At 45.9% G+C, this 27,031-nt stretch overlaps 1 protein-coding gene across 1 annotated transcript; it reads left to right on the forward strand.

The window, feature by feature from the left end:
* The first annotated feature begins 168 nt into the window (after nt 1-168).
* ZNFX1 (zinc finger NFX1-type containing 1) lies at nt 169-25,594 on the forward strand. The gene is made up of 14 exons (XM_059132877.1): nt 169-703; nt 2,734-2,857; nt 5,694-7,502; nt 9,024-9,155; nt 10,883-11,031; nt 11,685-11,834; nt 12,881-12,995; nt 14,958-15,208; nt 16,910-17,049; nt 18,071-18,225; nt 18,576-18,721; nt 19,971-20,081; nt 20,463-20,558; nt 22,093-25,594. The coding sequence occupies exons 2-14, from the start codon at nt 2,788-2,790 to the stop codon at nt 24,532-24,534; spliced, it is 5,766 nt and encodes a 1,921-aa protein (XP_058988860.1). The 5' UTR covers nt 169-703; nt 2,734-2,787; the 3' UTR covers nt 24,535-25,594.
* The last annotated feature ends 1,437 nt before the right edge of the window (nt 25,595-27,031 follow it).

Here is a 27,031-nt window from a genome sequence, read left to right on the forward strand (position 1 = left end):
TATCTCCACTCACCACAGCTGACGAGCCGAAGGAGCCGAAGACGCAAAAGAAAGAGAGAAGGCTCCGACTTCTCTTATATAACCAGGGGAAGCTCTCGCGCCTGCGCACTGCACTCGAGGCGCTTCCCCTTCCGTCCCACCGCACGCGGGGCCCTCTGGGAAATGTAGTTTCCGAGCCGCCCGGCCCCAGGCGATCTAATGGTTGTCAAGGCCTCTCTAGCCCCTCCCCCTTCGCCGTACACTCGGGGCCACCGGGGCTCGTCGGCCTCGCCGCCATGTCGCGCTTCGCACGCACTAAGTCGCCTGCCGGGTTCCCCCTCCTCCGGGGCGGGCTGAGGCCTGCGACGGCCTTGGGCACTGTTAACCCTCCCCCCACAATCCCCTCCCCTCAGCCGCGTCCGCCCGAGCCCGCCGGTCCCGCCGCCCGGGGGAGCTAGGTGACGCCAGCCGGCCCGTCAGTCGCGCGGGCAGTGCCACAGGGCCCGGCCCCCTCGCTCGCAGCCCCGAGGTCCCCTCCTCCTCCCCCACCTCCGTCCTTCTCCGCCTCCCGGCCGCCCGCCCGGCCCCTCGCCCCGCCCAGTGTCTGCGGGGAAAGGAAACCGAAAGTGCGCTGCGCCGGGTGGGGCCGCGGACCTTCCTGGGCCCGAACCCGAGCCTCATTCGCAGCGGCGGAGGCGGCTGCGAGAAGACGTGCCGGAGCCGAGTGAGTGACCCCCGACCCTCGCCCCGGCCCCGCACCTGCTTCTGCCAGCCGCGACCCCCGGCGCCTGCGCGGCCCACCACTGCCTCTGCCGCCGCTTCTCCCCGGCGCCCTCTTCAGTCCCCCGCGCCCCATACCCGCCTCAGCATCCCCGCCGCCTCAGTACCCCGCCACCCCCTCGGTGCCCAGTCTCCCCATCATCCACCCCAGAGTCCCGGGTGCCCCCCTCACAGCCGCGTTATCCTCTTGGCGGACCCCCCCCCCCCATCGCCACCTCTGCCTCCGACCCCTCAGTTAGTTCTGTCCTCTACCCCCATCTCTGCCCTCACTTTTCTGCCCCAGCCGCCCCCTTCATCTTCCTCGGTCTTTACCTGCCATCGCCTCCTTCACCCCCAGCTTTAACCCTCAGCACCTGCGTTCCCCATCCCTACTTTCAGGACCCCCACTAGCTGAGCTCAGCCCGACCCTCTTCTTCTGGAGGCCCCCCTCTCTCCTCTGCCATTCCCGGCCCAGCCTTGCCATCGCACCTTTTTCGTGCCACCGCACGACCCTGACTCCTTCTCGACCCCCTAATACGTCCATCAGGACCCCCTGGGCTCCTGAGTGCCCGTGATTCCTCCATCCTTCTTTCTAGTACCTTCTTGGGACCCTGCAGAAACACACCCCCCCCATACGGACCCCTGGCCTGTCATCGCAGTCTCTTCCACACACACACACACCCCCTTGGCAATTACCATTCTGCTCTGATTTGACCCGTCTACCAGCTTGACCATCACTGATTTTCTTCTTCCTGCCCTTTTAGGCTTTGACTCCCAAAGAAACCCACTTTAGTCTGCTTTATTTCATGGCATTTCCTGTTCTCTTTGCTCCTCCCTTTGCTTTCTTTTTTTTTTTTTTTTTTTCCCCTTTCTTTTACCCCAGAAAATTTCTGAGTTTCTGTTTCAGTGTTTTTCAGCAAGAGAAAGAAGGCATTTTCTTCTCAGAATTTTTTTTTTTTAATTAAGGGCGGCGGTGGGGGGGTGGTGCGGGAGAAGAACCGAAATACTGAATCTGCGCTTGAGAGCTAGCTAGGTTTGATGTGATGGGGCAAGAGATTCACCCACAATATTCCCAGCAGGAAGGAAACGGACTCCTTTTCTGATGGGGATAAAAGCTATTCCTCATATATTGCCAAATCTATTCAGAGTTTCCAACTATGAATATTTTAAAACTCAGTGAGAGGGACAGTCTCAAAAATCCCTTTGCTGAGGACTCTGAGTCACCCACTCTTTCCCTAGCCCCAGCTCATGTGATGTGTGTGAGTTGCACTGAGAAGTTCCCTTAAAGGGGCTTCCTCGTCCTCTTAGAGGATCACTGTCAAAAACCTTTAAGGTAGAAGAGAGAGGAGAGGGAAAGAACTAAAGATTTCTCGCTGGTCTGGGGGAAACAGCGTCCTGTAGAGGCTAAGCCTCTGGTTATTGAAACATGTGATTTCCTTCTCTTGATTCAGTAGAATAGAGGGCTTAATCAGTTTGGCTGCATTCCAAAGAATAGGATAAGGGATAATGGCTCACTAATTATTTACAAACTATAGAATGCGGTAAGCTACAAAGTACTGTGTAATATAAATGCTGGGTGGGGTGGTGAATACATGGTTTTTGGATTAACAAAAGCATACTACTTTCTGTCCTGGAAACAATATTTGTCTGCTTTATGGGAGAGGAAAATGAAACCTAGCAACTGGTTAAGTACTTGGCTAAAGGCATAAACCAAACAGTAGTTTTAAATGGGAATTGGTGAACTCCTGCCCCCAGTGAAGTGCAGAGATAAAGGGAAAGGGGAATTTGAAATCATGTAAATTGTGAATTTAACATTTTATATCATATTTGGGCATTCACAGAGTTGAACACTCACACCCATGATTAAATCCGTTTTTAACTCTTAGTTAATAGATCATTAAGATGTAGAGGCAGAAGGACTGGCTTGATGCTATTTGGGTTTTGTTCTGCCAGATACTGTATTTCAAGGGCTCTGATCTCTCTCAATCTGTGCAGATTTCCAGATAACTGAAAGTAACGGGAACGTGAAGGAATTCATGTAATTCAGGCATGGAGGACAGAAGACCTTGCTTGGAGGCCAGGCCAAGGAATCCCAGGAATCCCTATACTAATCACAGAGGTGAGCAAGATTTTCTACCTAATGGGAAGGAAATTGAGTTCTGTATGAATGAGTAGGCGCACCTGAGACTGACAGCATCTCTCCAGTAAAGAATGGCTTATTCCTTAGCCATAGCATGAATGATTCAAAAAAATAAATAGCCTTCTCCTTTCCCTAAGAGAGCTGATGAATGGGTACAGTTCACTTTAACAAAGGTAGTGTAAGGTGTTTGAATTGGAAATATTGCTGATTTAGAGCAATGCCACCCAATAGAAAAGAAACATAATCAAGCCAAAAATGTAATTTTTAATTTTCTAGTAGCATCATTAAAAAAAGCAAAAAGAAACAGATGAAATACGTTTTTGAAATTTAACACTAATTTAATAAAATTTAATACCTATTTAAATGAGTATATCCAAATAACGTCATTTTATTGTAATAATTGAATACATGTATTTTATTATCATAGAACTTTATTAATTTCAGATTTTTACCTATTCCCCCAAATACTTAAATAGTATCATCTTAAGGTGGTATCAGTATAAAGAGATTTTTACCCTATTTTTGGTATCAAGTCTTCAAAGTTACATATGTTGTTTTACACATCTTTTTTTTTTTTTAAGAGTTTGTTTATTTGGCAGAGAGATCACAAGTAGGCAGAGCAGCAGGCAGAGAAAGAGAGGGAAGCAGGCTCCTTGCTGAGCAGAGAGCCCGATTCGATTCGGGGCTTAATCCCAGGACCCTGAGATCATGACCTGAGCCGAAAGCAGAGGCTTAAGCCACTGAGCCACCCAGGTGCTACATGTTGCTTTACACATTTTAATCAGACCAGCCACATGTAAGATTCTTAACATCCATATGTGTTAGTGGATATGTATGTGATAGCATGTGTCTAGAACCCTAGTCACCAAAGCAGTTAGTTCTGAAAGCATCACTACTGCTATGATGATTGTTCCCTTAGAACTTTCTAAAACAAAACCAAATGGATTCTTGCTTTTCCCTAAATTTGCAGTATGTCACCTGAGTTTAGGTGTGAAACAAATGAGAAAGAACTGTTGAATTTTATTTTATTAGCTGCATGAATTGAACAAATGAGAAACAGCACAATTTTCATTCTTTAAAACATCAAGTCTTTCAGATCAAAATATTAGAAGGAGGACTTTCTTCTGATACTTTGACTTTGAAAAGTAAGTAAGAAAGTAACACTTACAGAATTTAGGTTTCAGTAATACAGTATTTATATTTTATCAAATGTTCCTTTGTGTTGTCACAATAAACTTTTCTCTAGAAAGTGCAAAACAAAAAGTGTACAAAAATGGATTTAGCATCTGATGTCATGAGATGGTATGATCATCTTGACTGTGATGTGCATTCATAACATTTTTATCTTCATATCATTGTATACAATCTTATTTTGTTTTTAAAATCTCCAAGTATGGGGCGCCTGGGTGGCTCAGTCGTTAAGCGTCTGCCTCTAGCTCAGGTCATGACCTCAAGGTCCTGGGAAACGAGCCCCACATCGGGCTCCCTGATCAGCAGGAAGCTTGGTTCTCCCTTTCCCACTCCCCCTGCTTGTGTTCCCTCTCTAGATGTCTCTTTCTGTCAACTGAATAAATAAAATATTTTCTAAAAAATAAATAAAAATTAAAATTTCCAAGTAATTCTCTTAAGTTGGGTCAGCTCCATCAATTTTATAGGAAAGGGAAGCGAAAAAAACCTGGGCTTGGGTACGTTGGCCAAGTTACTTAAGAAATAAGTGGCAGATTAAGGAAAACAAGTTCAGCTTCATCCACAGGGTGTGGTTAACTTTCATGTGTGGATTGGGTGTATCTCCTCCCTCCCCCAACAACTTCTTGTCTGGGATTCGTAGTAGATAATGCTATGTGGATGAACTTGTGCTTCAAAAGGGAGGAAAAACTTAAGTTTCATTTTTGAGTTTCCTAAAACAGAAGTTCAGTTTCGTTTTTCAGTTTCCTTTCCAACATAACTCAAAACATTTTGCTAAAGGAAGCCCCATCATCCACTTTGCTGTCTGATGCTGGACAAATTTCAAGAAGCATTTCTCTTGTCCTTTTATCCCACTTGATGCCTCTGTCGCCTGTGACATAATTGTTCAGTGGTATAACCAGTGACTCTAGAAGTTAGGAGGGTATTCCCAATAGAAAATATAGCATTCCCTATAAATGCTAGTAATAACATTAATGAGAACTTTTTGTGTGTTAGGTACTCTACTAAGCATCTTATAAATATTTAATCTTTATACCCACATAGATACTTAGGCTTAGAAAAATTATGCCACTTGGCCAAGGTTATATAGTGAGGAAGTATCGAGGACAAGATTTGGACCAGATCTGTTTGGCTTTGGAACGCAGGCTTTGGCAGTCATTTGGTATTGCAAAAAACTAGAAGCAATGAGCTAATCTTTTTGACCCTCTAAAATAATCATAGCTTGTGAGGACTAGATGAGATACTGCAAGTATTTGTTCTTTAGCATGTATTAGGCTACATGTTTGTAAGTTTTATTTATTTAAATAATCTCTACGTCCAGCATGAGGCTTGAACTCAGGACCCCAAGATCAAGAGTTGTATGCTTTTCCAACTAAGCCAGCCAGGTGCCCCAACCAATGTTTATTCTTTTTCCCTTTTGCACCTTTTGAAAAAACAATGTTTTCATGATATATATAGCAACCATAGTAAGCTATTTTACACTTATTACATGACTTCATAGGAAACTTTCTCTGCAAAGAAAATCTAAGTTCCTTAGTTATTTTCGAAAATGAGAGTCTTCCATTATTGTCCTATTAGATTTCCTTGCACCTTCATTTTTGTGCTTACCCAATATTCTCATTGTCTTTAGGGCCTGTGGATGGAGAATTACCACCAAGAGCTAGAAATCAGGCTAATAACCCACCAGCCAATGCTCTCAGAGGAGGAGCCAACCAGCTGGGAAGGCAGCCTAGGGCCACCAACCATGCTGTTCCTGTACGGCAAAGAGAAGAAAGGTTTGGGGCTATGGGCAGGAACCCACACCAGGGAAGGAGAAACCATGAGGGGCACACCAGTGATGAACCTCGAGGCCAAAGACGTGGTCAGGAAAATGATGCTAGGCGGAGAAATGGCAACCAGGAGGGAAGGAATCACAGACCACCATGGTCTGACGAAAACTTCCAACAGTGGCGGACCCCCCACCAAAAGCCTTCAGAACAGCCACAGCAGGTGAAGAAGCTCGGCTACAAGTTCCTAGAAAATCTTCTGCAGAAAGACCCTTCTGAAGTGGTCATCACTCTTGCCACAAGTGTAGGGCTGAAAGAGCTCCTGTCTCATTCTGTTATGAAATCCAATTTCCTTGAGCTCATCTGCCAGGTTCTTCGGAAGGCTTGCAGTTCTAAAATGGACCGCCAGAGCGTTCTCCATGTCCTGGGCATATTGAAGAACTCCAAATTCCTCAAAGTCTGCCTGCCAAATTATGTGGTAGGGATGATCACGGAACCCATCCCTGATATTCGAAACCAGTATCCAGAACACATAAGCAACATCATCTCCCTCCTCCAGGATCTTGTAAGTGTCTTCCCTGCCAGCTCTGTGCAGGAAACGTCCATGCTCATTTCCCTCCTGCCAGCTTCTCTGAATGCTTTGAGAGCCTCTGGGGTTGACATAGAAGAGGAGACAGAGAAGAACCTGGAAAAGGTGCAGACCATCATTGAACATCTGCAGGAAAAGAGGCGAGAGGGCACTTTACGAGTGGACACCTACACGTTGGTGCAGCCTGAGGCAGAAGACCATGTTGAGAGCTACAGGACCATGCCCATTTACCCTACTTACAATGAAGTGCACTTGGATGAGAGGCCATTCCTGCGTCCCAACATCATTACTGGAAAGTACGACAGTACTGCTATCTATCTGGATACCCACTTCCGACTCTTAAGAGAAGATTTTGTTAGACCCCTACGAGAAGGCATTTTGGAACTTCTCCAAAGCTTTGAAGACCAAGGCCTGAGGAAGAGAAAGTTTGATGACATCCGAATCTACTTTGATACCAGGATTATCACCCCCGTGTGCTCATCGTCAGGCATTGTCTATAAGGTGCAGTTTGACACAAAACCGCTCAAGTTTGTCCGCTGGCAGAATTCCAAGCGATTGCTCTATGGATCTTTGGTGTGCATGTCCAAGGACAACTTTGAAACATTTCTTTTTGCCACTGTGTCTAACCGGGAGCAGGAAGATCTCTGCCGAGGAATTGTCCAGCTGTCCTTCAATGAGCAGAGCCAACAGTTGCTAGCAGAGGTCCAGCCCTCGGACTCTTTCCTCATGGTGGAGACAACTGCGTACTTTGAGGCCTATAGGCATGTCCTGGAAGGACTCCAGGAGGTCCAGGAGGAAGACGTTCCCTTCCAGAGGAACATTGTGGAGTGTGACTCTTATGTGAAGGAGCCACGGTACTTGCTAATGGGGGGCAGATATGATTTCACTCCCCTAATAAAGAACCCCTCGGCCACTGGAGAATCTCTGAGGAACGCTGAGGGCTTGAGACATCACCGAGTGAACGTCTTAGACCTCAGTCAGTGGCCCTCAAAAGAAGCCTTGAAGCTGGATGACTCCCAAATGGAAGCCTTGCAATTTGCTCTCACGAGGGAACTGGCTATCATTCAAGGACCTCCGGGAACAGGTAGGAGTTTTTCAGAGCATATGACATCTGCCCTATGAGATAGGCAAGAAAAGCTTGACTGTAGGTTTCTAGAGTATCTTGATTAGAGACATTCTCCTAAAATGGACATTAGACTTACCTATGAAGTTCATGGCGACCTTCCAGTGGGCATCCATTAGTATGCATAGTAATCAATATCACAAGGTTAGAGAAGACACCATGGGGTCAGACTTAGGAAGATGCATGACCTTTGCTTCATCAAAGGCTATATTAATTTTTATTTGATATTTTTTAATTTTTAATAAAGCGTATTTATTTTAGAGAGAGAGAACAAGCAGTGGGAGAAGCAGAGGGAGAGGGACAAGCAGACTCCACCCCAAGCACAGAGCCCAACTCAGGGCTCAGTCCCACAACCCTGAGATCAGAACTCAAGCCAGAACCGAGTCAGATGCCCAATTTACTGAGCCATCAAGGTGCCCCTGAGTTTATGTTACATTTTTTTTTTTTTTTAAGATTTTATTTATTTATTTGACAGAGAAAGAGAGCACAAGCCGGGAGAATAGCAGGGGGAGAGGGAGAAGCAGGCTCCCCACTGAGCAGGGAGCCTGATGTAGGCCTCAGTCCCAGAACACTGGGATCATGACCTGAGCCTTACAAAAGCAGATACTTAACTGACTGAGCCACCCAGGCATCCCAAGAACTGTGGTGATTTTTGCTCACTATTTATTTCGTGCACCTATCCCAGTGCCTGATGCATATTAGGTAGTCAGTACTTAACTATTTGAAGGAAAAACGGAAGGAAGAAATTATTTATCCTGCTCTACTGAAGTCTTTGGTTATCTTATATTGCATCCTCACTTACTCTGAGTTTTTTGAAGACAGTAGCTACCTTCTCAGCCTGACAGGGAATAAGAATTTATCTGTTTATAGACTTAATTATATTGGCCATTTACTAATGAGTCCATAACTCTAACTTCAATGTTGATTTCTGTGAGTTTTCTCCTCCTATCACAAAGGCAAGTCTATTGTGATATATAGAAAGCATTTCTAAATAATTTGTTGCATGAGGGTACTGGCTAAAAAAATACCTTACAGTTGTGAAAAAATATCTTAGAGCTGTGAAAAAAGAGAGAGGGGAGGGGGATTCTTTTTATGTGCTGATAGAGAACCGTCTCCAAGGTACATTAAGTGAAAAAAGCCAGATGTGAAGTTGTGAAAATAGTCTGCAACTGTTTCCATTTAAAAAAAAAAAAAGGGAAGGCTAGAGAAAGACTATATTCTTATTTGTTTGCATTTCCATAGAATGACTAATTCTAGAAAGTGACACGAGAAACTGGTAATATTGGCTGCTTCCAAGGGGTGGCTGGGGGCAGAAGAGTGTGGGAGCCTTTTGTAATACACCCATTTGTGCTCCTTGGATCTTAAACCATCTCACTGTAGGACTTCAAATTTTTTAAAATAATGATTTACTGTAAATAACTGTTCCTTCTAGGAAGTCTTTTAATTTTTTTTTTTAACTCTCCTTTTTCCTTGTTTTTTTAGGCAAAACCTACGTGGGCCTAAAAATTGTTCAGGCGCTTCTAACCAATGAGCCTGTCTGGCAAATTAGTGTCCAGAAATTCCCCATCTTAGTTGTGTGTTATACTAATCATGCTTTGGACCAGTTTCTGGAAGGTAAGTCTAGGCAAAATTGTCCTCTATCAAGATATTTATAATTGAACCGTTGGCAACTTCAGTAGCTTTTTTTTTTTTTTCTTAAAGATTTTATTTATTTATTTGACAGAGAGAAATCACAAGTAGGCAGAGAGGCAGGCAGAGAGAGAGAGACAGGAGGAAGCAGGCTCCCTGCCGAGCAGAGAGCTCGATGTGGGACTCGATCCCAGGACCCCGAGATCATGACCTGAGCCAAAGGCAGCGGCTTAACCACTGAGCCACCCAGGCGCCCCGAGTAGCTTTTTTTTTTTTTTTTTTTTAAAGATTTTTTTTTTTTTTTAATTTATTTGACAGAGAGACATCACAAGTAGGCAGAGAAGCAGGCAGAGAGAGAGAGGAGGAAGCAGGCTCCCTGCTGAGCAGAGAGCCCGATGTGGGACTCGATCCCAGGACCCTGAGATCATGACCTGAGCCGAAGGCAGTGGCTTAACCCACTGAGCCACCCAGGTGCCCCCCGAGTAGCTTTTTATTGTCTTTGAAATAAGTCGTTAGTCTTTCCATGACCTGCAGTGCTGTGTGTGGTCTGCTGTAGACTAACTCTGAACATTATCTCCTACCTCTTCCCTTGTTCTCCCTAAGTCTGGCAGCACCGATCGTCTTCAATTCCTCCCGCTTCTCCCTTGGACCAGGCTGCTCCCCCCTCACTTCTTCTCTTTTCCTCTCTCGCCATAGTGACCTCATCTAGCTTGGTTGGCTCCAACTCATTCTTCAGGTGTCACCTTAAATATCTCTCTAGGTAGACTTTCCCAGTGGCCCCTAGACAAGGTTAAGTCTCCTTTTGTATTTTTTCTTCAGAAACTTACTATGTATGTAACAATTTATTGTATATGTTTTTACCCTGGGCTTTAAACACCGAGATTGTTCCTGTTTCTTGATATATTCACAGATTCTGGCACATACTCGGTACTCAAAAAAATACTAATTGCATTAATGAATAAGTACATGTTTTTCATTTTGCTTATAATATTTTCCAACCTATATCTTCCTTTAACCTAGAGTAAATCTTCTTTATTCTTGGGATCTGTTTAAATATTAGATCCTCAAGAATTAGATCACTGCCCCACCTGAACTAGGTAAGGTACTCTGTTAGATACTTATAGCATCGTGGGCTTATAGTCTTTACTGTACTTACTGCTATTATGATAAACTGTGTAATGTGTAATCTTCTCTGCCAGACTGTGAGACATGAGAACAAATTAAGAACTGAGTCTGTGTTTTTACCTGCTGTATCTTGAGAACCTAGCACATGCCTGGCACATGGTGACCGATCAGCGACAGCCTGTAGAGTGAATAATAGAGAATATTTGCTAAGTGCTTACCTTGTGCCAGGACCTGTGCGGGAGCTATACAGCTGCGCTCTCATTTGTCCAGACCATACCCTGTAAGGAAAGTATTTCTTGTCTTCAAGTCACAGATGAAGGACTGGAGCTCAAGAAACTTGCCCTAGTTTATATAGCCACGGTGGTGAAATCAAACTTTGGGTCCCCAGTTGTGTGATTCTAAACCCTGTGTTCTTAAGCACCACCTACTGCTCTGCAGGTCATTTCATCTCTGGGGTAGAGTCCTGTAGGCTCCAGTTTGTTCCCTAAGGGAGCAGCTGCGACAACATCCCAAACACACAGAGGTCTCTCCTGAGAGAATCCAGCATAGCTTGTCTCACCTCTGCTGTGTTCTGCCTTGCCCCACAGGCATCTACAAGTGTCAGAAGACCAGCATCGTACGGGTAGGTGGAAGGAGCAACAGTGAAATCCTGAAGCAGTTCACGCTGAGGGAGCTGAGGAATAAGCGGGAGTTCCGCCGTAGCCTCCCCATGCACCTCCGGAGGGCCTACATGAGTGTGAGTTCTGGCTTGGGCTATCTGAAATAGTTCAAGGTGGAAATGTGCTTGAGAGCAGTGTCTGCCCGGGTACGCAGTCCAGAGATGATAGGCAGGCACTCCGCAGAGCGGTGAAGGGCAAAGGTTCCTTCCAACAGTCCGCCCTGCTGGGCCTGTGGTGTCACCTTTGCCCTCATAGTCAAGGGGGGAAAAGGACAGAAACCCCCCCTAACCCCCGCAACAGCCCCTGCCAGGACCTTTTAAGGTCACTTTCCTGAACCACCAGCTGCCCTTGCTTACAGCCCATCTTCTAGCTGGACAGCAGTGTAGCCCAACAAAACTCTCAGTTCCCCCCCCAAAAAATTTTAAAAAACCTCTCAGTTCCTATTACCAAGAAAAAGAAGTGTCTACAACAGTATCCTTGGCCTGTTTTTCTGTTGTATTAGTTATTTCCTTTTCTTACTGATTGTTAAGAGTCTTTTAGACATTTTAGATTGTAATCCTTTGGTTTTGAGACAACAATAATGTTGTTGGGAGTTGTTTTGTTGACTGGTCTATTTATTTATTCTCTCTTCTTGCTGTCCTTGTCTTAGCTTTGTTTTCTCTCACTATAGGAACTGAGTTCAGGAGATGATGGTACTCCTTCCTCATTTCTTTCTCCCTGTTCTTGGCAGATTGTGACACAAATGAAAGAGTCAGAGCAAGAGCTGCACGAAGGGGCCCAGACCCTGGAGTGCACCATGCGCGGTGTATTACGGGAACAGCACCTGGAGAAATACATCTCTCCCCAGCATTGGAAAAGCCTGATGAATGGACCAGCACAGGTAGGGGTCATCCTGTGGGTTCTTAGCATCTCTCTTGCCTCAGGACTTGGAGCGAGTCTCCAGCAGAAGCAGCCATCCAGACCTTTAGCTGTTTTGATGATCTGATGGTGCCATAATGTGAGAAGTACTTTTTCCTGAGGAGAGGTGACTGAGTATAGTAGTCAGGAGTAAGACTTGAGAGCCGGCTTGTTGGGTGTGAATTCTTGTTTTGCTCTAGGCAGGTTACTTAATTTTTCTGTGCCTGTTTCCTCTTTTATAGAGTGGGGATGATGATAACATTAAGTTGAGCCATACGAAATTGCTAATATTTGTAAATTTGACTTGCAAAAATGGCGGTTTCTTAGAGATCAATGTAATTCTTACGGGAACGTTATTGGGATAAGCAAGTTAATATTTGTAAACCACTTAACATAATTAGTGTGCTCTAAGTGATTGGTAAGTAAAACAAAATCATAACAAGGCAACATAGCACATCTAGAGAGCCTTGAAGTCAGCAGACCTAAGTCATACAAATTGACTGTGTGCCTTGGTCAGTGTGACCCTCAGCTCTCTCAGCAGTTAAATGGGTAATAATAACACCTGCATTCAAGGGATATTCTAAGAACTAACTGACGTGATTTCTGTAAATTGGCTGGTCAGGAACCCAGTGAAATGGTAACTCTCTTATCAAAAGAGTTGGTGACTTCTAGGGTTACAAACCCAGAAGCCTGAAGGGGTCAGTCAGGATCCATAAATGACTAAAGCAGGCTAGATCTGAGACACTGGGAAGAGAGGGCTTGGCAGACTGGAAGAGAAGTGGTGGCAGCCCACTTCCAGCAATTTGTTGCCTTTTTCGAATGCAGGCTCATTGCCATAGGTCCTGATTTTATCTGGAGAGGAAATTTTTATTTTTAAATTTTAGGCAAGACATGTTTAATGATCCAGTTGTCCAAGGGTTTCCGAGCTATAGCCTCTAAATTTTAAGGGAACTACTTTTGCTACTTCACAGAAACCTTTCCTTTACTCTGTCATAGAATTCTCGTGACTGATAATTATTCCTTCCTTAGGATAGCGAGTGGATTTGCTTCCGGGGCTGGAAGCAATCCATGATGCTGGAGTGGCTGGGCCTGGGTGTCGGTTCCTTCACCCAAAATGTTGCTCCAGCGGGACCTGAAAATACAGGTAAGAGTGCATATCTACCTAGAACCACATCTCAAGGTGCAATATGGTAAAGTTAAAACTCAAAAGTAATACCTAGGATGTATAAAGAGCTATAATCAGTCAGAGAGGGGCAAGTAATAGCTTGATAGGAAAATAGATAAAACATATTTTACTCGCACATCACAAAATAGGACTTTTTTAAAAATATTTTTTAAGGGCACCTGGGTGGCTCAGTGGGTTGGGCCGCTGCCTTCGGCTCGGGTCATGATCTCAGGGTCCTGGGATCGAGTCCCGCATCGGGCTCTCTGCTCAGCAGGGAGCCTGCTTCCTCCTCTCTCTGTCTGCCTGCCTCTCTGCCTACTTGTGATCTCTCTCTGTCAAATAAATAAATAAAATCTTTTAAAAAATTAAAAAAATATATATATATATATTTTTTAAAATTAACATATAATGTATTTGCTTCAGGGGTACAGGTCTGAGAATCATCAGTCTTACACAGTTCACAGCACTCACCTTAGCACATACCCTCCCCAATGTCCATCATCCAGCCACCCTATCCCTCCCCCCTACCCCCCAGCAACCCTCAGTTTGTTTCCTGAGAGTCTCTTACGGTTTATCTCCTTCCTGAACCCATCTTGTTTCTTTTTTTTCCCCTCCCTTTTTTCCACGACCCCCCAACCTGCCTCTCAAATTCCTCATATCAGAGAGATCATAGGATAATTGTCTTTCTCTGATTGACTTATTTTGTTTAGCATAATACCCTCTAGTTCCATCCACATCGTTGGAAATGGCAAGATTTTGTTTTTACAAAATAGAAAATTCTGACGGTCAGTAAACAAAGAGTGCTCATTAGAAATAAGAGGAACTAAAACCACAATGAGATGCTGTTATACACCAGATTAGCAAAAATTTAAGTTTGCTCTAACCCCACACTGACAAGAATATAGAGCAGTAGGAACTCTGCTAATGGGGATACTAGTATATGTGCTGCCGAAGCGAGCACTGCGAATGGGAATATTAATTGTCGAAACCACTTCATAATAATAGAAAAACTCAAATAGAAGGAACTCAGATGTTCATCAACATTTATACAATGGATGGATGAAGTACTATCCATTCGGATCATAAAATACTGTACAACAGTGAAAAGGAATGAGTCACAGTGTATATGGCAATGTATGAGTCTCTCTCAGAAACAGGCTGAATGGAAAGAGCAAGCTGTAGGAAAATATATACGATATTATTCCTTTGGTATAGAGCTCAAAAAAGTGAAAAAAAAAAAAAAAAGAAAAGAGAAAACAAAGCCAAAACTAGAGGATATGTTGCTTAGAGGTGTGTGTACCTTATAAATGTGGTAAAGTTATTTTAAAAGAAAGGTAGGGGGCAAGATAGGAGCAGTAAAAATCAGGTTAGACAGGCCCACAGGAGTCTTCAAGAAATGGCTGATTTTTCTTCTTAAATTGGGTATGAGGTACCTGGATGCTCATTTTATCAAATTTTATTATCTTTTAAATTGTCCATTTACATTGTATACCCCTCTTTTGTATATTTGACATAAGTAAAATCTTTGTTAAAAAGGGATACATTTCAGGGCACCTGGGTGGCTTAGTGAGTTAAGCCTCTGCCTTCAGCTCAGATCATGATCCCAGAGTCCTGGGATCAAGCCCCGTGTCCAGCTTCTTGCTCAATAGGGAATCTGCTTCTCCCTCTCCTTCTGTCCCTCCCCCTGCTCCTTCTCCCTCTCTCTCACTCTTAAGTAAATAAAATCTTAGAAAAGAGTGGGGGGGATACATTTATATGGTATTTAAAAATACCATGAAAAAGTACCTAAGTCTCCCTCCCTGATTTCCCCCAGTTTTGCCAGCTAGAGGTAACCACTTAACCCCCTTGAGAATGTCTTCATGCATCTGAGCTCTTCTTAGTGCCTTCTGCTATTTTTTGGCTTCAAGTGTTTCACCACTGTCCTGCCTGCTTTCCTCCTAGCCCAGGCAGAAGGGGAAGAGGAAGAAGAAGAAGGGGAAGAGGAGGGTTCATTGATAGAGATTGCAGAGGAGGCTGACCTAATTCAAGCAGACCGGGTGATCGAGGAGGAAGAGGTGGTGAGGCCCCGGCGGCGGAAGAAGGAAGAGAGTGGGGCAGTCCATGAGTTGGCTAAAGTACTTCTGGCCATGAGGCTAGACAACTATGGCCCCGGAACAACAGCTGGGCAGGAGCAAGCTGCCGGAGAGTGGGAGGTAAACTCACTTGCTCGTGTCCTCTGGAATCCCTAACAGAATGGGGAATGGGAGTTCAGTTACTCCTGCCAGGTGGGCGGGGCTTAAAGTCCTCTGAAACAGGCCTGAGAATGTCTGTTCTGGTTAGAACTGCAGCCTCTCATTTTCACCTACTTCTGTTACAGCAGTGTATTCACCTTGTCCTCACAGTTAACTTAATTTCCCCCTTTTACAGCCTAACCATAGTATAAGGTGGGGGGTCCAGTTCCCAAGAGTATAAAAATTCTGGTGTTTCAGAGGTTCCTTGTCAAGAAATTCCAACTTAGAAAAACAAGAAGCCAATGCTTCTCTTGAACTTTGGGGGAAATAATTCATGTGTGAGTCAGATCAGACACTTAGGATCTCAGTGCTTGGTGCTTTTGTGGATATTATCTTCTCGAGTACAGATGAGCCTGTGAACAACACATTAAGACTTCAGAGAATTCAAGTAAAGCAGAAGGAAGCAAGCTGTGTAGGCTGGATGGAATCTCATCTTTCAGTCACCCTGGAATTTGATGTTTCTCTTTAAGCCAGAATTGTGTGTGAACACCTAGACTTTTCCTCTGGTACTTCCTTTGGTAGGACCCAATTCGTCCTCAGAATTTACCATGCTTTGCTATGACAGTAGAGAACTGGATACTCAAAATGACATTTTCTGACCTCCACTGATGATTTAAGGGACCTTCAAAGGCAACTTTGGATATAATTTTCACTGGTCTGCTAGCTTTGAACCTGATCTTCTAGTTCAGGTCAGCATCACTGTACATGCTGGATGAAGTCTGATCCCAGTACATGGAATTATGGATTGGGCATCTCTCTGCCACATGGCCTTAGGAGGAGTTGATTTGTTTGGTTTTGAAGTGGGGGGAGATACGGAACACTGTGACCGCCATCTTTCATGCCAATCCTTCTAAAGACTCATGGCCTCAGTCTTAGTACAGAGCCAGGGAGAGCACTTTCTACTAAATGGTGCCTTTCACCTACTTGTTGAAGGTACTTTGATGGCGTTAAGACCATCTTAGCAGGGGGCGCCTGGGTGGCTCAGTGGGTTAAGCTGCTGCCTTCGGCTCAGGTCATGATCTCAGGGTCCTGGGATCGAGTCCCGCATCGGGCTCTCTGCTCAGCAGGAAGCCTGCTTCCCTCTCTCTCTCTCTGCCTGCCTCTCCATCTACTTGTGATTTCTCTCTGTCAAATAAATAAATAAAATCTTAAAAAAAAAAAAAGACCATCTTAGCAGGCCCTGTACGGCATTTGACAAGAAAGATTCATGTCTGCTACTTTCAGGACGAGTGTTTGAGGAATGAGAAATAGAATGTGGTCAACAGACAGTCAGTGGTACCTATTGTCAGGAGCATTCCAAAGTGCTTTCCGTGTATTTATTCCTTTAGTCAGTTTAGCAGCCCTGCGAAGATGTACCATTATTATTCTCATTTTATAGAAGGGGATGCTGAGGTACACAGAGGCCCACAACGTAGTAAGAGGTAGATGGGGCTTTGCACCCAGGCAGACTATCTCCAGAGCCCTCGTTTAGCCACTCTTCACTGGAGTTGGGAGAGTGTGAGACATTCAAAGTTCTTCCGAGGGGGCACCTCCTTTTTTAATGTGCTCTGGCCCCCACCTTGGTCTTAGAATTGGGCCCACCTCTGCTCAGATGGTAACCCTGGCTGGTATTGATGTCCATAGACCCAGCGCAGCCAGAAAAAGAAAATGAAGAAGAAAGTGAAGGTTGAACTTCGCAAACTGAACACCATGACTGAGGCTGAGGCTAATGAGATCCAGGATGTTTGGCAGCTGGACCTGAATTCTCGATGGCAGCTCTATAGGTATTATGCCCACTCCCCACACCCTCCCCCAACTAGCTCATGTAATTTCCCCAAAGAGTTCTTTTGCTGTTCTGGAACATAACCCCCCATTGCTTCACCACGACTTTCAACAGTGTTAACTGATGATTGGTTGCATGCCCCACTGAGCTGAGTGCTAGGGTCACGGCCGTGGGATAAAACGTACACTCAGCTCTACCCTTATGGAGCTTAAAGTTGTCCAGGGAGACAGATTAGTTGCACAAATAGTTACAAGTGGTCATGAACCTAAGAAAGAAAGGAGCAAGGAATACTAAGAATATTAACATGGGGTCTGAGCTGGTCTGAGGTGTCTAGGAAAGTGACATTGGAGGCAAGATCTGAGGGATTAGTAGACATTAGCAAGGCCAGCAGGGAATGGGGAGCAGATGAAGTCATGGGGACCATATGCATAAGGCATTGACCTGGGAAGGAATATGGCCATTTGAGAAATGGAAAGAAGGCAGCCAGCATGGCTGTGGCTCAGAGAAATGGAAACTGAGGTCAGGGAGGTGGGCAGGGGCCTGACCACAGGGCCTCATGGGGCAAAGATGAGGAGCCTGGATTATCAGAAGCCACTTTTCGAAGTGTATTGAAAAGCCGTTAGAACATTTTACAGCAGAGTAGTTAGTGAGTTAGTGACACAATCTGTTGTACTTGTAAACCAAGACTGAAGAATTAGGGGAAGGGACTCACGGATGGGGCAGGCAGAATTTGCGAGAAATTCTTGGAAGCTTTTTGAGGTCCCTTACTCTCTTCTCAGTAGTTAACGTCTGTTCTTTATCCTGCTCCCCTCCTTAGCTCCTGGTCACCTATGTACATGTCTCTGCACATCTTTCTATCAGGCATGTTGGACTCTGTAAACCTGGGTCTCTCCTTCCTCTCTCTCTCTGTGGTCTAGAAGCTCCTCAACGGTCTAGGTTCCACTTCATACACACTGAAGGGGGTTCCTCCACCTTCTCAAAGAGCACACATCTTCCTCTCTCTGCTTCTTCACATTCTCCAGGCTGTGGCTACAGATGTACCAGGCCGACACCCGCCGAAAGATCCTCAACTATGAGCGCCAGTACCGCACGTCAGCAGAGAGGATGGCGGAGCTGAGGCTCCAGGAAGACCTGCACATCCTGAAAGATGCCCAGGTTGTAGGAATGACAACCACAGGTGAGAAGGCGTGGGGGATTTGACCTGACCCAGCCATTCACTCCTAGCACCAGGCTCCTGTCGGACTACTTAGGACAGGTAAAGAGGAGCTTCTGTAGCAGGTTAGAGGGAAAAGGCCACAAGAAGCTCCTAAAGCAAGCTGTGTTTAGGAAACTGATGGTGAAATGTTCCCACTTGGCTCCTGCATTTGGAACCCCAACAGTGACCCCCATGGGTGTGATGCTCTGGAGACCATCCGGCAGCCCTTGTTCTCTCATTCTTGGTCAGCACAGCCCTGGGTAGATGCGAGGGCTCAGTTGTCACAGGGTCCAGTGCCCGAGTTCAGGGAGCCTCCTCTCTCTCGACTCCAGGTGCTGCCAAATACCGTCAGATTCTGCAGAAGGTGGAGCCTCGGATCGTCATTGTGGAAGAGGCTGCCGAAGTCCTTGAGGCCCACACCATTGCTACGCTGAGCAAAGCTTGCCAGCACCTCATTCTGATTGGGGACCACCAGCAGGTAGGGCAGGAGCCCCTAGAAGGTAGAGAGAGAGGACGGAGGGGTGCGCTCAGATGGAAGACACTGGCCTCTCTGCTTCACCAGTCCTCGAGCTTTGTAGCTTTGTGGGATTCTTCCCCGCACCTTCCCCATTCAGTTTAACAGCAAGTGCTCTTAGATTTGGGGTGTATTTCAGAGGTACTGTCACTAATTTTATCTGTTCCCTTTGCTACTTTTATAATCTACAATGACCTTTTAAGTGGACTGTTGAAACAGTATGCGCCTTATTCCCCTACTTCCATTTTTGTCTTCCTCTAATCCATTCTTTATAAAGGAGCCAGCGAATTTAAAAAAAAAAAAAAAGTTAATCAGATCATGTTACTCTATACCTTAAGACCCTCCAGTGATTTTTCCATTGACTTCATATAAAAAGCAGGTTTCTGGGTGCCTGGGTGGTTCAGTGGGTTAAGCCGCTGCCTTCGGCTCAGGTTATGATCTCAGGGTCCTGGGATCGAGTCCCACATCGGGCTCTCTGCTCGGCAGGGAGCCTGCTTCCTCCTCTCTCTCTCTCTGCCTGCCTCTCTGCCTACTTGTAATCTCTCTCTGTCAAATAAATAAATAAAATCTTTAAAAAAAAAGAAAAAAGAAAAAAAGCAGGTTTCTTAAAGTGGCCTTCAGAAGCAAATATTCTCAGGTTCAGTCTGCTTCTCTGATTTCTCCTGTCACCATCTCATTTGCCCACTGTGTTCCTACTCCTGCCCTCCTTCCCACTGCCTCTCATGGCTGGCTTTCCATACGATAGGCAGCTTCCTCCATGCTGGCATCAACTCAGAGGTCACTCTTCAGAGAGGCCTATTTAAAGGAACTCCCACCCCTGGGCACTCTGTCACATCACCCTTATTTCTTGCCTTTTTGGCCCTTGTGGCTCTTTATCCGTAGCTTGTCAGTACTTAGAGCAGTGCCTGGCACATGTAAGGCACTTAAAAAACTTTTTTTTTTTTTTTAAGATTTTATTTATTTGACAGACAGAGAGAGAAGACAAGCAGGGGGTTTGTGAGAGGTAGAAGCAGGCTGCCCACTGAGCAGGGAGCCCGACTTGGGGGCCCAATCCCAGGACCCTGGGATCGTGACCTAAGTCAAAGGTAGACACTTAATAATTGAGCCACCCATCTGCCCCTTAAAAAGCATTTTGATGGGTGAGTGGGTCGGTGGGTAGATGGATGGATCAAATATGTCAATACAGAGTTCTCAGACTTGTTTCTTTTCTCAGCTGCGCCCCAGTGCCAATGTGTATGATCTAGCCAAGAATTTCAACCTTGAGGTTTCCCTCTTTGAACGGCTGGTGAAAGTAAACATTCCCTTTGTCCGTCTGAATTACCAGGTGAGAAGCTGGACTTGTATTATTATCTACCAAATGTCCAGGAGAAGTCTCCTGGGAGCCTGCCAACTGTCAGTAAGAAAGGTCTCATAAAAATAAAACTGGTTTAAAAAATAAATAAAATAAAACTGGTTTAAAAATTAAATAAGTAAGTAAATAAATAAATAAGTAAAACTTGTTTAGTAATGTGGTGACTGTCAGACTTCTTTTCTGTTTCAAAATACCACGAGATCACCCAGCGTTGAGTTGTGTTGGACAAAGGAGCTGATTGCGTTCTCTTTTTTTCTATTCTTTTCACGTTACCTCCAGATTTTCCACCAGCAGCCTAGTCTTTGGAAAACTGTTCTCTGGCCGTGTTTCTAATGACATACTTTCTTGTTTCAGCACCGCATGCGCCCTGAAATTGCCCGGCTTTTGACCCCTTACATTTACCAAGATCTGGAAAATCATCCCTCTGTTCTCAGATATGAGAAGATAAAGGTGAGTCTGCTCTACCTGATGTTTATGTGATGCTGTCAACAACCTAGAGGGCTGTATTTCCTGAAAATGGAAAAGGGTTTTCAGAAGGGACTAGAGTCAGCTTTTTGTTTTGTTTTTGTTTCTTTTTCTTCTTAAGATTTTATTTGAGAGAGTGAGAGCATGAGCACGAGCAGGGGGAGAGGAAGAGGGAGAGCCAGGCTCTCTGCTGAGCAGAGAGCCTAATGCGGGACTTGATCTCAGGAGCTGGGATTATGACCTGAGCCAAGGCAGACACTTAACTGACTGAGCCACCCAGGTACCCCTAGAGGCACCTTTTTAAAAAAATGTTTTAAATTTTTTAGGGTGCCTGGGTGGCTCAGTGGGTTAAAACCTCTGCCTTCAGCTCAGGTTGTGATCCCAGGGTCTTGGGATCAAGTCCCGCATCGGGCTCTCTGCTCAGCAGGAAGCCTGCTTCCTCCTCTCTCTCTGCCTGCCTCTCTGCCTACTTGAGATATGTCAAATAAATAAAATCTTTAAAAAAATAAATTATTAGGGGCGCTTGGGTGGCTCAGTGGGTTAAAGCCTCTGCCTTTGGCTCAGGTCATGATCTCAGGGTCCTGGGATCGAGTCCTGCATCGGGCTCTCTGCTCAGCAGGGGGCCTGCTTCCTCCTCTCTCTCTCTGCTTGCCTCTCTGCCTACTTGTAACCTCTCTCTGTCAAATAAATAAATAAAAATCTTTAAAAAAAATTAAAAAAAATAAGTAGATCATTAAAAAATATTTTTATTAAAAAAATAAATTATTAAAATTTTTTTTTTATTGATTTTATTTTATTTGACAGAGAGAGACCACAAGTAGGCAGAAAGGCAGGCAGAGAGAGGGGGAAGCAGGCTCCCTGCCAAGCAGAGAGCCTGATGCGGAGCTTGGTCCCAGGACCCTGAGATCATGACCTGAGCCGAAGGCAGAGGCTCTACCCACTGAGCCACCCAGGTTCCCCTAGAGGCACCTTTCTAAAAGCTTGTTATTAAGGGGAGAAATAATACAGAAGTTGAGACAGACGTGGATATTGAATCCCAGCTCTGCCACTTAGTAGCTTTGTAACTTTTCAGCAAGTAATACCATTTCCAAATGTCAGGGTCTTCTGTAGAGTGAGAATAACGGGTGCGGCCTCATCTCATTGTTGTTTTGAGGGAGATGTGTGTAAAGCAGTCAGCCCAGTGGAGTGATGTAAGTTAGCGCCTCTCTCAACATCTTCATCATCATAGCTGCTGCCTGTTTCCCGGACTATAATAGTTGGATTATGGATGGATGTTTTAAATATTTATATCAAACAAATGTATTGAAAACTAAAATAGGCAAGTTCTTTATCTATTTCCCTACTTAACATGGTCCCAAAAGCATATGCTGACTGACTCCAAAATTAAAGGTTGCGGTACAAAGTATACAGAAAGCCTTGCACGGTCTCTCCCTGGAATAGGGTCAGTGGCCAGTACATGTGAAGATAGAGGAAACTGCACAAGTGAGCCTCCTAACATATCACGTATTGTACTTTCTAGGGGGTCTCTTCCAACCTTTTCTTCGTGGAACACAACTTTCCTGAACAGGAAATCCAAGAAGGCAAAAGCCACCAGAACCAGCATGAGGCTCGCTTTGTGGTAGAACTGTGCAAGTACTTCCTGTGCCAGGAGTACCTGCCCTCCCAGATCACCATCCTCACCACCTATACCGGGCAGCTCTTCTGCCTGCGCAAACTCATGCCAGCCAAGACATTTGCTGGGGTCAAGGTCCATGTGGTTGACAAATACCAAGGAGAAGAGAATGACATCATCCTCCTCTCATTAGTGCGGAGCAACGAAGAAGGCAAGGTGGGTTTTCTCCAGATATCCAACCGCATCTGCGTGGCCTTGTCCCGTGCCAAGAAGGGGATGTACTGCATCGGAAACATGCAGATGCTGGCCAAGGTCCCCTTGTGGAGCAAGATCATCCACACTCTTCGAGAGAACAATGAGATCGGCCGCACGCTCCGACTGTGCTGCCAGAACCATCCCGACACCCACACCTTGGTATCCAAAGCTTCTGATTTCCAAAAGGTGCCTGAAGGAGGCTGCAGCCTACCCTGTGAGTTCCGGCTGGGCTGTGGACACGTCTGCACCCGTGCCTGCCACCCCTATGATTCCTCACACAAGGAGTTCCAGTGTATGAAGCCATGCCAGAAGGTCATCTGCCAGGACGGGCACCGGTGCCCTCTGGTTTGCTTCCAGGAGTGTCAGCCTTGTCAGGTGAAGGTGCGTAAAATCATTCTTCGGTGCGGCCATGAACAGATGGTTCCTTGTTCCATGCCTGAGTCAGATTTTTGCTGCCAAGAGCCTTGCCCCAAGGTTCTGAAATGTGGGCACAGGTGCAGCCACCCCTGTGGTGAAGACTGTGTGCGGTTATGTTCGGAAATGGTCACCGTGAAACTCAAGTGTGGGCACAGCCAGCAGGTGAAATGTGGTAACGTGCAGGACCTCATGTATGACCTGCCGGTCAAATGCACCACCAAGTGCAGCACCGTCCTGGACTGCGGGCACCCTTGTCCCGGCTCCTGCCACAGCTGCTTCGAAGGGCGCTTTCACGAGCGCTGTCAGCAGCCCTGCCAGCGCCTGCTCATCTGCTCACACAAGTGCCAGGAGCCATGCATCGGCGAGTGCCCACCCTGCCAGCGGACCTGCCAGAACCGCTGTGTCCACAGCCAGTGCAAGAAGAAGTGTGGGGAACTGTGCAGCCCCTGCGTGGAACCCTGTGTCTGGCGCTGCCAGCACTACCAGTGCACCAAACTCTGCTCTGAACCCTGCAACCGACCCCCATGCTACGTGCCTTGTACTAAGCTGCTGGCTTGTGGCCACCCCTGCATTGGTTTGTGCGGGGAGCCATGCCCCAAGAAGTGCCGGGTGTGCCACCAGGAAGAAGTCACCCAGATCTTCTTTGGCTTTGAGGATGAGCCTGATGCCCGCTTTGTGCAGCTAGAAGACTGCAGCCACATCTTTGAGGTGCAAGCCTTGGACCGCTATATGAATGAGCAGAAGGATGACGAAGTTGCCATCAGGCTGAAGGTGTGCCCTATCTGCCAGGTGCCCATCCGTAAAAACCTGCGGTACGGAACCAGCATCAAACAGCGGCTGGAAGAGATTGAAATTGTCAAGGAAAAGATTCAGGGCTCAGCAGGGGAAATTGCAACCAGCCAGGAACGACTTAAGGCCCTACTGGAAAGCAAGAGCCTCCTCCATCAGCTGCTTCCTGAAGATTTTGTGATGTTGAAGGAGAAGCTGGACCAGAAAAATCTGTCCGTGAAGGACCTGGGCCTTGTCGAGAATTACATCAGCTTCTATGACCACTTGGCTGGCCTGTGGGATTCTCTGAAAAAGGTAAAGGTCTCAGAGCAGGACAGAGTGGGGATTCGACTCGAACAGGTCCATAAGTGGCTAGCCAAGAAGCGTTTGAGCTTTACCAGGCAGGAACTGGATGACCTCCAAAGTGAAATCCAGAGGCTCACATACCTGGTCAACCTCCTGTCCCGCTGCAAGATAGCAGAGGGGAAGATGAAAGGTAGCACAGCGGAAGAGGTCTACAGTGTCCGGAAGATCCTTGAGAAAACATGTAAGTTCACCCAAGAGGATGAACAGTTTGTGCAGAAAAAGATGGAAGCTCTGAAAAACATCCTTCCTTGCTCTGGCCTGGGCATCTCAGAGGAAGAACGAGTGCAGATAGTCAGTGCTATGGGTTTTCCTCGTGGCCACTGGTTCAAGTGCCCCAATGGCCACATCTACGTGATTAGCGATTGTGGGGGAGCCATGCAGAGGGGCACGTGTCCTGACTGTAAGGAGGTGATTGGGGGCATAAATCATACCCTGGAAAGGAGCAATCAGCTTGCTTCTGAGATGGACGGAGCCCAGCATGCAGCCTGGTCGGACACGGCCAACAACCTGATGAACTTTGAGGAGATCCAGAGGATGATGTAGGAAGATGGCGCACTGCTGCCTTGTGCCTAGCCACCTCCGGGCTGGGATCGGCTCCCGTATGAAGGAACCGAAGTTTGTTTTTTATTATTGTCCTTTAGTCTTAGCACCTATTTAAGGATCCACTTTTAGGGGTTGCCCACCTTTGTTTCTAGATTTCCCCTGCGCTAGAATAAGCACTTTACCTCCAGAACTGAGAGCGAAGTTAACAGATTTCTTCTCTTTTTCTCCTGCAAGTTAGTGGAAGGCCTCCCTGGAGCACGTTTGGGGCTTCCACCTTGCGCTGCCTGCCGGTATCTCTGGGTCCTGACTCAGTCAGATGTTTTTTCTGCAGTGCTCCGGGGGCAAAGTACGGACTCAGTGAAGCCGACTCAATTCTAATTGCCAGGCCCTAACTTGTAGACTAACTTTAATCCTAATAAACAGAGGTCCAGAGGAGTTGTTTATGAACTGCTTATCCTTTCAAGGAGCACAAAAATCCTTCCCACCCTCCTCCTCGGGCACCCTCACTCCCGGAGACGGAGGCATGTGATAAGACAAAGACTTCAGTGACTAACCCTGACCCAGTTACATAGTCACGAAGAGTGGGAAAGGCGCTGGGGCTTATGCAGTGGGCCCAGGCTAACTTAAGGAGTGATTCCCCTTTACCCTCTCTTGTGACTGGCACTTTGGGATGGTGGAGGTTTCTTGGTCTGCAGGAGACATTCCGTAGCAGTGCTGGTTCCCCAGGGTCCTGAATGGAATGAAACTTCTATTTGGTACCAGCAGCAGCTATCCAAAGTGCGACCCTTTGTCCTAACACTATTACAGCTTTTGCCTGGGCAGGGTTAGCATGCCAGCAGCTTCTGCAGGCCCCAGACCCATGCCAGAAGCCAGCCCCCAGGCCTGCTGCCTGCATACATTTTCCCTCAGTCCATTGTTCCTAGAACAGACACTTAGGCATCTCAGGTCTTTCTAATGTTGGTGAGAAAAATGTCCTTTTCCTATGTATGCATATCCTTTTTTGTCTTTACTATGCACTTTAGCCTATAAAGCCAATTAATAAAAACGATGATTGAGAAAATCAGTGGTCCGCATTTGTTGTCAGCTGTTAGAAGCAGCTCGGCCGGCTTGAGACAGGATGGGAATGGAGACTCTGCCTACAAGGAGGCCAGTCCTGTTTCTGTGGTATGGGGTTTTTATTTATTTAGGTGAGTCCTTTTTACTCAAGGTAAAAAGAGTTTTTTGTATAAAAAGATTTAACTTGAAGTTTTCTTCCCCAGAGGTAGCTGTCAACAGCTTCCTGAGTCCTTCCACAGGTAAGCTATGCACTGCAGTGTATAACCCTTGAACAAAACAAAACACGGTAGATCATTCTGCACTTGGCTTTTGTAACCTAACAACCTTAGCTTGGAGATTTGGTTTACATCAGATTAGAATTAGATTTCTGTAAGCAAATACACACAATGAGTCTGAACCCTATTCCCATCATGCAGCTGTGCCCGTTACTGAAATGGAGCCTTCTGTTGACGACTTAGGTGCAACCTAAGTGAACAGCTTTGAATACATTCTTTTAATGCCAAGGATATGTGCCAGTGGATAACTATTACGTTTGAGCTGGTGGCGGGAGGTGTATGTACTCCTTGAAATTACATAGGACGGACTACAAACATACAATTTTCTCAAGGGGAAGCCTCTACCTTTCATCTGGTTGTCAAAGGAACCTATGATTCAGAAAGGATGAGAACCACCACTCTACAGGGTGAAGGCTGTTTTTTGCAACAAGGAGCTAATTTATCTGGGATCCCTTCTGTTCCCTTTGAGCTTCCATCTCTCCAGTAGTGCTTCTATAGCACAGTTAGATACGGGTTCAGACCCTGGTTTCAAAAACCTGAACTCCCCGCGTAACTTTGGTAAGTTACTCCATCTTTCTCCGAGCTTCTGTCTCTTTATGTGCAAAAGTGGGATGACTGCCTCTCCCACAGGGTGTAGTGAATGTAATGAGACAGCGCTCAGTACACAATGTCTGGCATGTGGCTAATGCTCAGTGGATGAGAGCTTTTGGTTCTAGGACAGACAGACATCAAAAGAACTTCTAGAAAGAATTTCCTCCACATCCAGCTCCTCCGCAAGTATAAAGATGTGTTAGAAGTAGATGGGATAAGATGACGCGATTATTGAGGGATGAACAGAGGAATAAACTAAACAATTCAGATTGGTTTATTCTCCCTCCCAAAATATACTTCCATTTGTGGTTGGGTTTTTTTTTTTTTTTCTTAAGTGTTATTGAAAGTTATCTCTACACCCTACACGGGGCTCAAACTCAACCCCAAGATCAAGAGTCGTACACTCCCCCTAGTCAGCCAGGTACCTCCCATTTGGTATCTTCTTTATGTGAAAGTTAATCAGCAAGAGGAGCCTTGGCTGATTCATGGGGATGCTTAGGAAATAGCTCCCCATAACACCCCCACCCCCTGACCTTACGTTCTTTTTTTAATTTACAAATGACACAGACTTTACA

Source organism: Mustela lutreola, chromosome 9, assembly GCF_030435805.1.
Source record: "Mustela lutreola isolate mMusLut2 chromosome 9, mMusLut2.pri, whole genome shotgun sequence".
In the NCBI taxonomy this organism is placed as follows: Eukaryota; Metazoa; Chordata; class Mammalia; order Carnivora; family Mustelidae; genus Mustela; species Mustela lutreola.